The sequence below is a fragment of the Corapipo altera genome, unplaced genomic scaffold (assembly GCF_003945725.1).
Source record: "Corapipo altera isolate COAL_440 unplaced genomic scaffold, ASM394572v1 231, whole genome shotgun sequence".
Lineage (NCBI taxonomy): Eukaryota > Metazoa > Chordata > Aves > Passeriformes > Pipridae > Corapipo > Corapipo altera.
This window is the reverse complement of record NW_020885037.1, coordinates 1-15,679: the sequence shown is the minus strand read 5'-3', so window position 1 is coordinate 15,679 and position 15,679 is coordinate 1. Positions and strand designations below refer to the sequence as shown.

General features: G+C 53.2%; 1 protein-coding gene across 3 annotated transcripts; it reads right to left on the bottom strand.

Annotated features, from left to right (window-relative positions):
* Positions 1–118: 118 nt before the first annotated feature.
* Positions 119–13,360, bottom strand: MATK (megakaryocyte-associated tyrosine kinase). Of its 3 annotated transcripts, XM_027668414.1 has the most exons (14): positions 13,158–13,360; positions 12,984–13,016; positions 5,776–5,832; positions 5,453–5,566; positions 4,746–4,861; positions 4,182–4,401; positions 3,134–3,227; positions 2,968–3,033; positions 2,715–2,814; positions 2,544–2,628; positions 2,287–2,360; positions 1,998–2,193; positions 1,547–1,633; positions 119–1,422 (listed from the first exon to the last, which is right to left on the bottom strand). In XM_027668414.1, exons 2-14 carry the CDS (start codon positions 13,014–13,016, stop codon positions 1,240–1,242), a joined length of 1,425 nt encoding a protein of 474 aa, XP_027524215.1. In that variant the 5' UTR covers positions 13,158–13,360; the 3' UTR covers positions 119–1,239. The 3 variants fall into 3 exon arrangements, with proteins under 3 accessions (XP_027524215.1, XP_027524217.1, XP_027524216.1); XM_027668416.1 differs by lacking the exon at positions 12,984–13,016; XM_027668415.1 differs by lacking the exons at positions 12,984–13,016; positions 13,158–13,360 and adding an exon at positions 8,312–8,520.
* Positions 13,361–15,679: the final 2,319 nt, after the last annotated feature.

Here is a 15,679-nt window from a genome sequence, read left to right as displayed (position 1 = left end):
GGACCGGCCCCAGGGGCACCGCGGATCAGGGCCGGATTAAGGCATTAGGAGGGGAAGCCACAGCCATCGGGGTGGACAGACCTTCCTGTGCTGCCCGCTGCACCCGGGGGTTCTCGTGGAAGACAGTGGCAGTGTGTGGGGACAGCAGGTGCTGCCTCATCGGGGCGATGGGCAGGTGGAAGGAGCCACTGAGCCCCAGCACACCCTGGGTCTGGGGGGTCCCAGTGGGGGCAGTACCCACAGGGCCAAGTCATGGGAGGAACCTTAGGCCGTGGGCACCCAGAGCCACCCACACAGTGGGGTCGGAGGTGCAAGAAATCAGCACAGAGGAGACACAAGAGGATTAGCTGAAAAAACCCACTCGAGGGTCAAAGCACTGGCAGCAGACGAGGCGGCGACGGGCACACACCCACCCGTGCCCCCACTAATCCCTGCTCACCCAGACCCGAGATTGCTCGGGAGCCTGCAGGGCCAGGGGCTCCCTGCTGCTGGGGACGTGCCCTGTGCCTGCAATCTATACCCAAGCAATTCCCATAGAGCCTCTGATTAAAATCATAATCCCCCGCCTTGCAGAGCCCTGAGGGGAGAGGGGCTGGACTGCGTGGGGGGCTCTGAGAGCCAGAGCTCCCGGCCCCCCCAAAAGCTTTTTGCTGGGCTTTGCTGGGCCCTGATGAAAGGATAGGCCTAATTTCAGCCCAGAGGCTTAAAGATGATGTTGAACTAATTTCTTTGGTTTAATCAAAAAGCCCAAATCCGTGTGGTTTAGCTGGCTGTGCTGGCATCCCCATGCTGGGCCAGGAGGCTGGAGCAGGACTGGGGTTGGGGTTTCATCCTCCAGTGAGTGGAGATGTCCAGTCTCATCTCCCATCCCTGGGATTTGTAGCTCGAAGGGACCCCATGTGCAGCAACCACTACTGGGGCTGAGCACAGGGGGTGTTTGGGGCATGGCCCCCATGCGGGCTGCAATCCCCACCCCTATGGGTCAGGAGAGATTGATCCCACGGGAACCTTCTCTGGGCTGTGTGGTGGGAAGAAGGACTGTTCCAGGGTGGAGGGAGGCTGTTGCCTTGTTGTTGGGTGTCCCAGGGGAGATGAGACCCCTCCCAGCTGCTGCCCCATCTCCACTGGGCAAGAGTGGCACTATAGGCCACTCCACTCCTGGCCCCCACTGCCATGCCACTCCCAACCCCAGTGGGTCTGGGGGGCTTCAGGTCCTGGGCCCTGGTAGCAGGACAGGGGTTAAACGTCCCTCAGGTGCTTCAGCTCCTTTTGCAGCTTCTCTGTGAGTTTCTTGAAGGACGGGCGCTTGCCTGGCTCCATCTCCCAGCAGCTCTTCATCAGGGCATAGACGGTGGGCGGGCAGCCCTCGGGGGGGTCCATGCGGTACCCCTGCTCCAGCAGCTCTGTCACCTCCTTCAGGGTCTGGCAGGATGGAGAAGCTGGCTGGGACCCCCTGCCCTGCCCTGGCCAGGGGACAGTGGGATGTCCCCATCCCATTGGTGCCAGCGGGGCGTGACCTGTGGGTGTCCCCTGGCACAGCACTCACCATCTTGGGGTAAGGTGCCCGTCCGAAGGAGAAGGTTTCCCACAGGAGGATCCCGTAGCTCCACACATCCGACTTGGAGGAGAATTTCTGTGGTGGGAGGAAGGGAAGAGGCTGAGCCAGTCAGGGGCTGTGTTGGGTCCCCACTGTTTCCCAAGGGCAGGACAGGGGACAGTGCCTGCCCCTTGCTGCCCCAGCTCCCCAGGGTGTGACCACCCCCCCGTTCCTGTCATCCTGCCAGATCCCACTGGAGCTGCCCCAGTTCCTGCTACACCCCAGGGCAAGGGTTGGTCAGGACAGAAGCAGAATTGTGGGAAATGCAGAGCTGACTGTGTCAGAAGCCACTGTGAGGCAGGGATGGGTTGGCAAGTGGGGGAAGGAGCAGGGAGGACCTAAGAGGGTGAGATGTCTTGGAAGGACCCTGTGGCCCCCCTTCCTTCCCCCTGTTGCTCACGTTGTGCTTCAGGGCCTCTGGCGCCGTCCACTTCACAGGGAGCAACGTGGTGTCCGTGCCCTTGGGGTTGACCTGGGCCAAGCCAAAGTCACTCACTTTGGCCACGTTCTCCTCGGAGATGAGGATGTTGCGGGCAGCCAGGTCCCGGTGCACCAGCTTCTTGGACTCCAGGTAGTCCATGCCCTGAGCCACATCCCTGCCACAGCCGAGTGAGACAGAGCCATGTCCCCGGGCTTGTCCTGAGGGATGCAGAGGAGTCCCCAGCCCAGAGGGAGGGAGATGGACTTACAGGGCGAAAAGGAGGAGCTGCTGGGTCGGGACGAGTGCCCGGCCCCGCGTGCGCAGGAAGTTCACCAGGTTGCCCTGACAGGGGAGGATAAATGAATAAGGACCAACTGGATGGGGCTGCTGGGAGACTTTGCCTCCTGCAGAGGCTGCAGTGCCCAGCATCCATATGATTCAGCCCCTAAACAGGGGGCTCAAATTTGTCCCCAGATCTGAGCAGTGATGGGTCCCGCTGGTTGAAGAGCAGCCGGGTCCTCTCACCTTGCTCATGAACTCCATGACAATGTAGAGCCCGTTGTGCAGGATCACGCCCAGCAAGCACACCAGGTTTCTGTGCTGGACCTTCCTGGAATGGAGAGGATCCAAGTCAAGGTGTTGCCTCGTCCCCAGGCCATGGGGCAGGGCTGGGTCATACAACAGTGGGGCTCTCACGTCATGGCAGCCGTTTCAGCGAGGAAGGCCTGGGCGGTCACATCGCACTTGATGTTCTTCACAGCCACCTTCTGCCCCATGTACTCGCCCTGCAGGACATCTGGGAGGGGATGGGGGATCAGGTTGAGCCCCACACCTGACCTTCTGCACCCCTGGCTGAGCCCCTCATGCCGTGGAATGGGGAGGGGTGTCAGGGAGTGCCATCTGGGGAAACTCAAAGCCAGGGACCCTCCAACCCCATCCTCTCACCTACCTCCAAACTCGCCTTTCCCGATGCAGTCTCCCAGTGTGAGGTGCTTCAGGTTCAGTAACCACCCAGCTGGGCACAGGCACAAGGGCAGGTTAGCAGGGACCACCAGTGGGGCCATGTTGCCTTGTCCCCAAAACTTGGACTATGATCCTCCCCCACCATCCCCTACCTTTGGCCAACTCCTTCTCAGCCGACTTCATCCCTGTTTTTGGCTTGGGCTTCACCAGCTTGGTGCAGATGGCTCCCTGCTCCTTCATGTAGTGCTGCCAAGAGATGAACAGATGGAGGTGATGCCAGCTCTTACCCTCATGCTCGGGGTGTGAATCCAGGGAACAGCTCTGGGATGGTCCATGGGACCCCACCACCACCACCCTCAAGGGCCCTAAAGCCCCTTTGGCTCAGGCAGTGTGGAACACTGTGTTTCTCCCAGCCCTGTGATTTGCAGCCCATGTCTCAGCCCTGCTCCCCCCTGGGCACAGCCACAGGAACACCAGGATGGACCACAGGGGATATGGGAAGCTACAGGTGGGGATGAACCTCCAGTGGGTGCTGCAGCAGCCGAGGGCAGTTTGCAGAAACAAAGGGAGCAGAAGCAGTGGGGTGGGATGGGACAGGACAGGACGGGATGGCCTTTGCAGTTTCAGAGCATGGCTGGGGCACCTGAGAGGGCAAAGGACCCACTCAAAAGCAGAAGTTGTGCCTAAATGACGAAAAATGAGAGTGCAACCCCCTAGAGAGAAGGGCAGAAGCTCTGAGATAGGGTGAAGATGGACCTCAAGCAAGAACTTGGTGGAGGGGTAAGAGCTCAAGTGACAGCCTGAGAACCTGTGGGGTCAGCAGCTGAGAGGGTAGAGAGACATGTTAAAATGCCTCAAAGTCCATGGGAGGCAGAGGCCATCAGAGTCTTCCTGCTGTGTGAAGCACTGAATAAGCAGGGATGGGGAGAATGTGGTCCTTTGGCAGGGGATTGGGGCTGCAGCTGGCATGGCTGGTTTGCAGAGACATCACCTTGGGCATCCTGGATCTGCCCATTGCACCCCAAACCGAGTGAGAACCAGGAGCCTTTGACAGGGATGGAGAATTACACCAGGCAACAAAGACCAACGGAAGCCACGCAGAGCAGGACAGCGATCTGCCACGAATGTGTGTGACCCCACGAGGTTCTTGCCCTCATCTGGCACTGGTGGGACTCCCTGCCCAGGGATGGGGAGTCTCACCTCGATCATGTCGATGAGGTTGGAGAAGTACTGCTGGCTGTCGATGCTGAGCGTGTTCCCCTCGTGCACCACGCGGTAGTGGATCACCTCCCTGCCGAAGCTCACGCACAGCACGTAGTCCCCGGGGTGCCGCACAGACTCACGCACCAGGAACAGCCCGTCCTCGGGGGGCTGCAGCTCCTGCACCGCCTCCACCCCCGAGATCTTCCCGTGGAACCAGCTGAGGGAAGGGCCGTTGGGGAGGGGGGCTGTGCCACGGGGCTCTCCCCAGGGCCAGCAGCGAGGTAAGAGACAGCAGAGCCCCTGCCAAGGCTACGCAGACCCCACCGCATGAAACCCCTCTCCATGACATCCATCCAGGATGGGTGGGCACAACTAGGGGTCTTTAAAGCCAGGTACTGGCCCCAGCAAATCCCTCCATTGCCAGAGCATGACTGAGGGCTGCTCTGCCCCCAGCTGCCCCCCCAAAACCTGGATGGGGGGAAACATGCTGGACTCATCTGCTGTTGCAGCTCCCGGGGGCTCAGTTGGGCCCCCCAGACACACCCCCCCAGCTGTACTCACGGCATGAGGCTGAGTTTGGGGTCCACGCGGATGGCACCGCGCTCCCGCAGCGCACTGGCCGCCAGCAGCCCCTCCTGCCCTGTCTCGTTGTGTCTGGCATGGTACCAGCCTTTGCCCTGGGGGAGAGAGGGTCTCAGAGCAAAGGAAGGAAGGGGGGATCCCACTGGAAGCGGGGGACTGGCTCTGGCAGCTCAGCTGATGGCACTGTGGTCCCATTCCTGAATTTGAGGGATAGACCACTTGGTGAATAAGGAACTGGGAGGATGGTCACACTACAAGAGTTGTCATCAATGGCTTGATGTCCGAGTATGTGACAAATGGTGTTCCTGAGGGATTGGTATTGGGACTAGCACTGTTCAGCATCTCTGGCAGCGACATGAACAGTGAGATTGAGTGCATCCTCAGCCAGTTTGACAATGTCACCAGGCTGTGTGGTGCAGCTGACACACTGGAGGGAAGGGATAACACTGAGGGACCTTGACAGGCTTGAGAGGTGGGTCTGTGCAAACTGCATGAAGTTCAACAAGGCCAAGTGCGAGATCTTGCACCTGGGTCAGGGCAATCCCAAGCACAAATACAGGTTGGGAGGAAAATGGATTGAGAACAGCCCTGAAGAGAAGGACTTGAGGGTGTTGGTGGATGAGAAGTTTGACATGATGCAGAAATGTCCCCAGGACAGTGTGTCCCCGAGCACCCATCGGTCTCACCTCCACGGCCTCGATGATGGTGACCACATCTCCCTTGTGGAAGGCGAGCTCCCGGGGCTTGGGCTTGGTGTGGTCATGCTTGGTGACACACTGGGTCCCGGGGGGCCAGTGCTTCTGCAAAGGGATAGCAGTGTCAGCAGGGACAGCGAGAGCTGGACCCCCCTGCCTCCCACAGCCACCAGGGCCAGCCCCAAGGACCATCTGAAACCCTGGCTGAGGACCAGGGGCACTGGGCACTAGCCCTCCTGACCCCATGGTCCTGGGGGCAGATGTCACCCCAGTGTCAGCAGGACCTGCTGGTGCCCACGTGCAGCCCCACTCACCCCAGACATGGCCAACCGTCCACGCATCAGGGACTCCCCGTCCTCTCCTGCTGCCACCTGCAGAAGAAACCAGAGGGCTGTGGAGGGATGGGGCTGAGCTGGCCCATCCCAGGCCACCACCGCTGTTCCACAGGCTCCTCTGGCCAGTGCAGCCCCCGTCTGTCACACAGCCCTGCAGCACAGGGTGCAGGAAAGGCTCAGAGCAGGCTGCAAACCCTGCCCGTGCCAGCTGTGTCCCAGGGACACTCCTGTCCCACACACAGGAGGGAGCAGGACCCAGCTCTCCTGCTCTCTGCTACTGGCACGACAGGAGCCCAGCACTGCAGCTGTGGGGGAAGCAATGCAGTTTTAGCAGGAACTTGCTCTTTCACCTCCTCTTTCAGGACCTCCAAGTCATCAGGGCCATGAGAGGGGCTGGCTGTGACCCTGCAGATGTGGGATGCAGCAGGCTTGTGTGGGGGCTGCCCTCCACAGCGGGGACACTGACAGGCCAGGCTGGGCTCAGGTGGGACTGTCACACCCACTGACTGTGGGAGGATTGCACAAGGTCCCTGTGTTCCTCGTGCTACCAGCTGGTCACGCTGGGGTGCATGTGACAGCTCTGCAATTCAAAATTGTGGGTCTTCTCCTCCTGGAGTCTGTCATCACCAGTGTCACCTCCTTGGGAAGATCACAGACTCCCAGAATGGTTTGGGTTGGAAGGGACCTCAAAGCTCATCTTGTTTCCAAACACCCTGCCATGGGCAGGGACACCTTCCACTAGACCAGGTTGCTCCAAGCCCCGTCCAATTTGAACACTTCCAGGGATGGGGCAGCCACAGCTGCTCTGGGAAACCTGGGACAGCCCCTCACAGCCAAGAATTTCTTCCCAATATCCCATCTAACCCTGCCTTCTGGCAATGGGAAGCCATTCCCTGTGTTCTGTCCCTCCATCCCTTGTCCCCAGTCCCTCTCCAGCTCTCCTGGAGCCCCTTTAGGCCCCAAAAGGGGCTCTCAGCTCTCCCTGGAGCCTTCTCTCCTCCAGGTGAACCCCCCCCAGCTCTCCCAACCTGGCTCCAGAGCAGAGGAGCTCCAGCCCTTGGAGCATCTCCGTGGCCTCCTCTGGACTCTCTCCAGAAGCTCCACGACCTCTTGATGTTGGTGCCTGGAGGCAGCTCTGCAGGTGGATCTCATCTGAGTGGGGCAGAGGATCAGAATCCCCCCTCACCTGCTGCCCACGCTGTGAGATGAGCTCCTTGGAGCAGAGATGACTTTTCTCTGTTCCTCTTATGGAGGGTGAATCATGGTCACCCCTCTGCATCACCAGTGGTGAACTCATCCCTGTGACAATGCGGCTCTGAGGTCTGTCTGACTGACTGTGCCAGCCCCTACCCACAACAACAACACAGGGGCAATTGCAGCTGCTACAGGTTAATATTAGAAGGCAGCAGTTCTGACTGTACCAGAAGCCACCATCAGCCAGCACTGCCACCTCCTCACCCTGTAGCCCCCCCATGGTACAGATATCATCTTGGTGAAGTCAGGGATGTGAAGGCTCCATGCCTTGTTCCCCAGCAGGCACAGCTGATGTGTCTGGGTACAGCTCAGCTCACTTCCAGGAGGGTGAGGACCTTACAGGCACAGAGGTTCAGAACAGGGTCCTCTCTATACCCCTCACCATGGTACATCCTGCTCCAGGGAGGGACCTGAGCCAGGAGGGCTGATGGCAGCTCTGACAGTTGGTCCTTCATTTCCTGCTTCTCCAGTACAGAAGTTTCTGGTGAAAAGCAGTAACTGTTTGCTCAGTCTTGCCCCTGTGTGCAGACAGGGGCTTGGGGTGCTGGACACGCACCACACATGGACACTGCAGCTGGCAGAGCCTGGAGAGCAGCCAGTGCCTCACCCAGGCAGGGACACCAGTGAATCACCTCCCCCCTGGTGACACTTGTCCTAAAGCAGTTGTATGTTCCTGGAGGTGTTTGATTGATGAGGTTCTCATCACTGGAATAAGTGGTCCCACAAGCTGGGGGTGTGGGCAGAAAGCCCAGGAGAAGATATTTGCTCCCTTCTGTGTTTTGGGACTGTTCTGTACTTCTATTAATCGGTCAGCCTGAGCATTTGCAAAGAGGATAAGACGCACAGAAACGTGGTGGGGTTTGGTGGAGCCGTCCTGACCCTAAACTGGAGAGCTCAGGCTTGTTTTCAGTGCACAGAGTCCCTGGCTGAGAAGCTGCCAGACCCGACAGCACCGTGACAGGAGGGGACCCCACGCTGGGAGGCTGCACCTCTGCCCTGCCCCGGGATGGGAACCAGACACACTGTGCACCCCCCCGAAGCAGACCCCACGGAGCTGTTTCACAAACACCCGGCTGCCCCCAGTGCCACTCGGACAAAGGACAGGTACAGCTCCTCTGCTGGAAAACGGGTGACACCTGGGCATTTCCCCACTGCCCACCATGCCCTTAACACTCAACACCGTGCCCGCCCCTCCCTGTTGACAGAGGGGACACAAGGACGTGTCACCTGCTCTCAGCACCTCTCAGACCCTCGTTCTTACCTCTCACCAGTGGCCATGTGGGGCCACGGGGCAGCGATGTCTGGGATAACTCACAGCTAAGCCTGGAGTTGGATTGCTGAACTGCTGGAGGGTAGATCCTCTTTCCTATGGAGGGCCAAGCTCTGCGTTCAAGGGCAGTTCTCAGAAAGAGCCGCTGCCCAATTTCCTGATTTCTCTGCTGGGGAGGCTGCAGAGCAGCGTCACGGCCCTAGCGCCGCCCGTGCCCTCAAACCTCCATCACAGATGACTCATTATTTGTCAACACTTAGAGCAACTTTCTGCCCTTTGAGAGCACATGCACACACCCCTGCTGGAAGGGAGCTGGAGCTCTCCAGATCCTGCCCCCTGTGGCACTGTGCGGCACTCACAGAGCTCACGATCCCTTCTGCACACAGGGACAGTCGCTCTCACCACTGGTGGCTTGGCCAGAGCAGCGACCACAGAGTGAGTGCCCATGGTGGCTGAGACTCAGGAGAGGAAGAGCTGGGACCAGGGATTCCCAAGTCTAATCCTGTCTCAGCATGGACTTCTGTGAGCCCCAGGGGAGGCTGATCCAAGAGCAGAAGGTAATAACTCAGATGCATCTCGGGCTGGGATGGGCAGTGGCAGAGAGACCTTTAACTGAGCTCCACTGCCAAAGGGCAGCAGCTTATCTGTGTCCTCCAGCATCCGCAGCCCCCTCCACAGCTCATCATGCCAGCCAGAAAACCAGACACCACTTCTGCACTGATGTTCAGCATTTCCGGTATTCTGAGCAAGATGGCGAAAAAGAAGAGACACCAGACTTCATCCAGGGGTCTTGGGGTTTTTTTGGGGTGTACTTTTTTGTTTTGTTTTTAATACAATGGTGTTTAAGCCTCCAGAAAACGCTGTGGCAACTCAAGGGCAAGGCAGTGTAGAAGAAAACTAATCCAAACTAGCCAGTGCTTTCAGCTCCATGCCTTTCCATCTACAAACAACTTGCCCAAGCCATTGACACCAGTCTGTCCACAGGATTCTTGGGACAGGTTTCCCCAGGAGCACTCCTTGCATTATCCCCTGTATTTCTAGGGATGGATCCTTAGATACTTGGTCTGTTTAGGCTGGAGAATAAACACACAAGTTCCCCCTTATGGCCCTGCTGCACTCACAGGGTCTGTGCAGGAATCCCTGTGACAAACGTTTCCTACTTCTGGGTTTTGCCACATCCGGTTGTTGTCACAGACGTGACCACAGGCCAGAGAACTTGGCATCACACAGATGGAACAACCTGCTCAGACATAATAAATGGGCTTTCCCTGTCCTGCTGCATGGCCAGCAGAGATTCCCAGTTGCTTCTGCGGGAGCTGGCATTCTGGGATTCTGTGATGGATCCATGTAATCACCTATGGAAGCGCTGAAATACATCCCTCTGCAAATACATATTTTTGTATGGCTCATGACCTTCATCCCAGAATATTTAAACAGAACCTGCTTAACACCCCCCAGAAATGTACTTAAAGAAGAAACAGCTTCATTTGACAATAGGCAACACAGAAATAATGTTCTTCAGTAAGTTTTAAAAAGCCGCTCAAAATACTCCAAAAAGCCTCAAGGAATGTGAAGAGGGATTTGAAAATGAACTTTAAAGGAAAAATCCCAGAATCCCAGAATGGTTTGGATTGGAAGAGATTTTAAAGATTATCTTGTTTCCAACCTCCCCTGCCATGGGCAGGGACACCTTCCACCAGCCCAGGTTGCTCCAAGCCCTGTCCAACCTGGCCTTGGACACTTCCAGGGATGGGGCAGCCACAGCTGCTCTGGGCAACCTGTGCCAGGGCCTCACCACCCTCCCAGGGAAAAATTTCTCCCCAATATCCCATCTAACCCTGCCCTGTGCCAGTGGGAAGCCATTCCCTGTGTCCTGTCCCTCCAGGCCCTTGTCTGAAGTCCCTCTCCAGCTCTCCTGGAGGCCCTGGAAGGAGCTCGAAGGTGTCCCCAGAGCCTTCTCTTCTCCAGGCTGAACATCCCCAGCTCTCCCAGCCTTCAACATACACACAAAGCTGAAGCCTGTGGCAATTCCCTCACTGACTGGCAGCGTCTCACACCACAGCCAAAGTGTTCTGCTCTGCTTCTCTCCTCTGCACTCTTTCCATGTACTCGTGGCAGCACCAAAGCCACGTTACAGCCGGGCCTTCACACATTTGCTTGGTCAAATTTGCTCAAAAACACCAAAAAGGAAGTGGGTCCTTCACATCACTGCTCCCAAACAGCACCCCCAAGCACAGGATCCCTGCTCCACAGGGTGGAGGATAAACCCCAAACCCATACAACAAAAGGGGGCAGTTTCAGGCACTTCAGGCCAGGCCAGAAACTGCCCCCAGTCTGAGAGCAGAAATCTAAAATTATAAAGAAAATGTGTAAAGAACACACGTGATACTGAGGGGAGGGATTTATTTCTTTTTTTTTTCTTTAATATATCTGTCTACCTGTTTTACTGTGGAAAGAGTTTCTTCTGGAGCAAGGAGTGGGAGGGGAAGGAGACACAACAGAAGGGAAGGAACTGTTGCTACAGGCAACTTGACTCTTACACAACGGTGCAATTTCTGTAGTGATTATGGAATCACAGAATCCCAGAACTGCTGAGGTTGGAAAGGGCCTCCAAGATCATCAAGTCCAACCATCAGCCCAGCACCACCACCGTGTTCACCACTAACCCCTGTCCCCAAGTGCCACATCCACACTATGTCTGAACACTGCCAGGGATGGTGACTCCACCACTGCCCTGGGCAGCTGTGCCAGTGCCTGACAACCCTTTCTGTGAAGAAATTTGCCCTAATATCCAACTTAAACCTCCCCTGGCACAACTTGAGGCCATCCCCTCTTGCCTTGTCACTTGTTACCTGGGAGAACAGACCGAGCCACACCTGGTTCCACCCTCCTAAATTGTACAATTTTGGAAAATTATAGCACAATAAAACTACCTACAGTGCATTATTTAAGGACAAGTTATTTTAAATGTAAGATATCAGACTAACCCAGGACCTCTTTATAGGATAAATTAGAATCATAAGAACATTATTTCATGCACACACTGTCATTATTAGGCAGCATCTTCTTTTTTGTCCTTCTTCCCACCTCCTTCACCCTCTGCTCTTCTACCTTCTCTCGTCTCTTTTTATTGTGTGTATTGGAAGATCCCAAGTCCCCTGTCTATGTTTCATTTGTTTATTTGTTTGTTTTTCTCTAAGGCACCACTTTTAAAACATGCCAGGAGAAGGAGGAGATAAAATGGTAACAACTTGACTGAAATGAAGGCAGCTTTGTGAAGGGAACATACAGAAATCTGCAGTTCCTCCCACACACACCAGGGAAGGTGGCATTTAAAATTATTTAGAATATCATCACCACCACTACACCATACACAGAAATTAAGCTTATATTGCAAACCTTCACCTAAAGCTAAGGTAGCCAGCTCCTTGGAAAATACAAAATCAAGAATTTGGTGTTCAAGTTGAAGCCTTCATAATCAACCTTCTGCCCTGAGCCACAGAGGTTTCAGGCAAGACTGGTGACAGCAATTTTAATTTATTCTCATACTGGATTCTCTTTCATCATATTTAACTTGAGTAACTGTAGGATTTTGATCTTTGCTTATTCGGTATTGATCAAGAAAGTCAATGCTCTCATTGCAGAGTCAGGCAAACTGTAACTGTTAATGAGAAAGAAGTAATTATGTGTAAATGACCTTTCTTACTGCATATCAAACCAGGAGTGACTGAGCAAACAGGCTGGGAAAGAGCTTGAGTCATGCACTGCACAATTTTATGTGCTACAATAAGTTCTGTGGCTTTCCACACAGGCAATAAAAAATGGGACAGAGGAGTCAGTGGCACATAGAAACAAGGAGAATTTCATTTATAGGCAATGGGACTCTCAGTCAGTGGGATACCCCCACCTGGTGTTGTCTCTGTGATGGGAGAACCACATTAACCAGGTCTCTTCTGTCCAGGGGGTTGGGATGGATCTCAGGGAAAGGTTCTTCCCCCACAGGGTGCTGGGGCACTGCCCAGGCTCCCCAGGGCAGTGGGCACGGCCCCAAGGCTGCCAGAGCTCCAGGAGCTCTGAGGGACAGGGTGGGATTGTTGGGGTGTCTGTGCAGGGCCAGGGGTTGGACTCAATGATCCTTGTGGATCCCTTCCAGCTCAGGGTTTTTATGATTCTAAGATTCACTCACTTTGATGAATCTCTTCATTTAAATCTTAGCAACATCAACTCAATTGCTGGTGTTACTAATGATAGAAATATAATAATAAATAAAATGCAAACAACATCTCTCAGTAGATTAAAAGCATTAATTGCAGTACTGCTCTGCTGGGAACATTCACCAAACTGGTATTAAATGCCCTTCTCTACCTGGGCGTGGGCTGTGACATCATTTCATTAAAGATTCACAGAATCCCAGAGTGGTTTGGGTTGGGAGGGTCCTTAAAGCTCACCTCATCCCACCCCCTGCCATGGGCAGGGACACCTTCCACTAGACCAGGTGGCTCCAAGCCCTGTCCAACCTGGCCTGGGACACTTCCAGGGATGGGGCAGCCACAGCTGCTCTGGGCAACCTGTGCCAGGGCCTCACCACCCTCACAGAGAAGAATTTCTCCTTCTATAGTAAAGAGTTCCTGGCAACTCAGAGTCTCTAAAGCATCCAACTTACCTTCCTAACAGGGATCTTGCAGTCCAGGTTCATCTGACAATGCAAAAGAGGAGAAAGAAAACACATCACAAAAACAAATATATTGCAGTCAGGTTTTTAACAGCAAACAAAGCAGGTAAAGAATTAAAAATAAAGTTTAAAAACCATTTAAGTAATTCTGGAATCTTGCTTTACCTGAAGTAAGAAAATGTGACAAGCTGATCGAGCTTAGATCATTAGAGCCTCCAGAATGAGCCCACAGTTATAGAATCTGAGACTTCCCTTAAAAGCTTTTCTATAAATAACGACTGTGAGTGTTCCGAAAAGCAATTTGTGAGCTTCATAGAAGTCAAGTGGGAGTGCCTGGGGCTGGAAATACAGCTCTGACAAATCCACAGAATCTCAGAATCCCAGAATGGTTTAGGTTGGAAGGGACCTTAAAAGATCATTTCGTTCCACCCCCTGCCACGGGCAGGGACACCTTCCACAAGCCCCGTCCAACCTGGCCTTGGACACTTCCAGGGATGGGGCAGCCAAGCTGCTCTGGGCAACCTGTGCCAGGGGTTCACCACTCTCACAGGGAAGGATTTCTTCCCAATCTCCCATCTAACCCTGCCCTGTGTCAGTGGGAAGCCATTCTCTATGTCCTGTCCCTCCAGGCCCTTGTCCCAAGTCCCTCTCCAGCTCTCCTGGAGGCCCTGGAAGAGGCTTGAAGGTCTCCTCGGATTCTTCTTTTAAAGCCTTGTCTACAAAAAGTCCCATTGTCTCTGGAGTGTCATGTTAGAAGTGAAAAACCAAACAAACCTGCTCTACCTTTAACCAAATCTCACTGCTTATCTGCACATTTGCCCATCCTTGGGATTCTGCCTTGGAGTTTGCAGCACTTTGAAATTAATTTCTAGATTGCCTTCTCACAAGTTGTCAAACCACCAGGAATGTACCCACTTCTGTGGTAATTTTTATCACATAAATAGTCAAGTATGAAATTATCTTTGCTCTTTTACCATCAAACCAGACACACACCCCCAACAAAACAACCCTGTGACCTGATCTTGGTGGCAGAGCTTCCTGGGGGTGAACGCCAAGTGAATGAGTTCAGAGCTTCTTTCTAAAAATGTGAAAGATCTCAGACAACTGAGTGCACACAGGATTTTGCAGCTGCTGGGTAATCTCCTTAAGGGCAGTAATCATACAAGAAATTCCCCCTCACAAGCACACAAAGAGCTGAATATATCACCTCTGTCATTTAGACTGAGTCCTCGGGGGATGCTTCTGTTGTTCACTTCCATTTTCCCACCACTCACCTGCTGCACTTTGATGGCAGGAGGAGAAGTTTATTCCCCATCTCCTGTCACGTTGTTGTTTTTTTTTGTTGTAGGATTCTGGCACTACTCTCTGAATACTAAACACAAACCCATTGCAGCTGCACTCAGAGCTTACAGTCGGATATTTTATCCGTCACCGTTTCCAGTCTGGAACACAAAGCATGTCCTTCAGGATAACTACTCATGGCAGTAACAGCAGGGATTTCTCACCAGAATGTACTTTCTCAAGGTGCATGTCCTTATTCCTTATAACAGTTGGGTAATGTCCCTCAGCTATTTTCAAAGCTCCCACCCACGTTACACCGAGATTTAGGACAGGAAGGAAACACAACATCCACTGAAGCTGCAAAGGGGTCTAGAGAGAGGCAACTGAAAACCCTGCAGAGAGATTTAACTGGGACACGAGTCACTCACAAAGAGTGGCCAGGTCTGTCACCACGATGGACATGTCTGAATTTTAAAGCTCATGGGGAGCAGCAATCATCTAGCAAATAAATTCCTACAGCAGGTCTTTTTTTTGAGTCCATAGTGCACTCAAGCACGTTCCCTTCAAGATTATCACCCCTTCCTGGTACAAATCAATCACCTGCCTCCTTTATCACGGGCGTTTTCCAGGCATAAATAATACTTGCACTTGGTTTTTTTCTTCTTTTTATCTGCTTTTGCTTGTAGTGAGAATGGGAAGAACAAAATCTGATTTCACTGGAAATGCTTTATCTGAACATGTAATTTAAATTCAAATCTTCATTTACAATTTCATAACTAAAAGCAAAGTAACATTCTCAGGAATTCACTAAGTAATAGCAATGGAAATAATCTCAATGCCTTCATTGCCTGTCACAGCATTGAAAACAGTATTTACTCACAGGAAAAAAATCCTGACTAATACAAATCCCTGCATGCAAGCCTGTAAGTGTGTATTTGAAAAATCAGAGCAAGGTAATTATGCAGGAAATAAACCAGCATGGAGTAAGTTCAACAGCTAGATCAAGTATGTAGAAAAAATAATGTTGCAAAAAAGTTAAAAATCCTCATGATTGTGTCTGAAATCAAAAGCCTCCCACAGCAATTTATCTGCAAGGAAAGTGTCAACCTCTCCCACACAGTCATGTCAAACAGGCTCTTTACCCAGCAGCCCTCCAGGTATATTTTCAAAGACAGTTGTAGCTCTGCTTCTGGTTTTGTCACCTTCTCTCCACAAGTTTGCTGCTTCTTTCCTCTATTTTAGCAGTCTGTGAATGAAGAAAACTGGCTCAGTAGCCCAATTCTTTACTATTTAGAAAGACATCCTTAATAGCATTTAAGTTAAAAATCCTTCATACTACTGTCAGCTGTTTGTCACCACGAAATCTTCCCCCATTTGTTCTATTCCTTGACATTAGAGCAATTATT

Coding starts and splice junctions, on each gene's coding strand:
- MATK (XM_027668414.1), bottom strand. CDS start 13,016: ATGAACCTGGACTGCAAGATCCCTGTTAGGAAG. Junction 5,567..5,775: donor GACGGTTGGCCATGTCTGGG/GTGAGTGGGGCT, acceptor ATCCCTTTGCAG/AAGCACTGGCCCCCCGGGAC. Junction 3,228..4,181: donor ACCTCATCGACATGATCGAG/GTGAGACTCCCC, acceptor ATCTCTTGGCAG/CACTACATGAAGGAGCAGGG.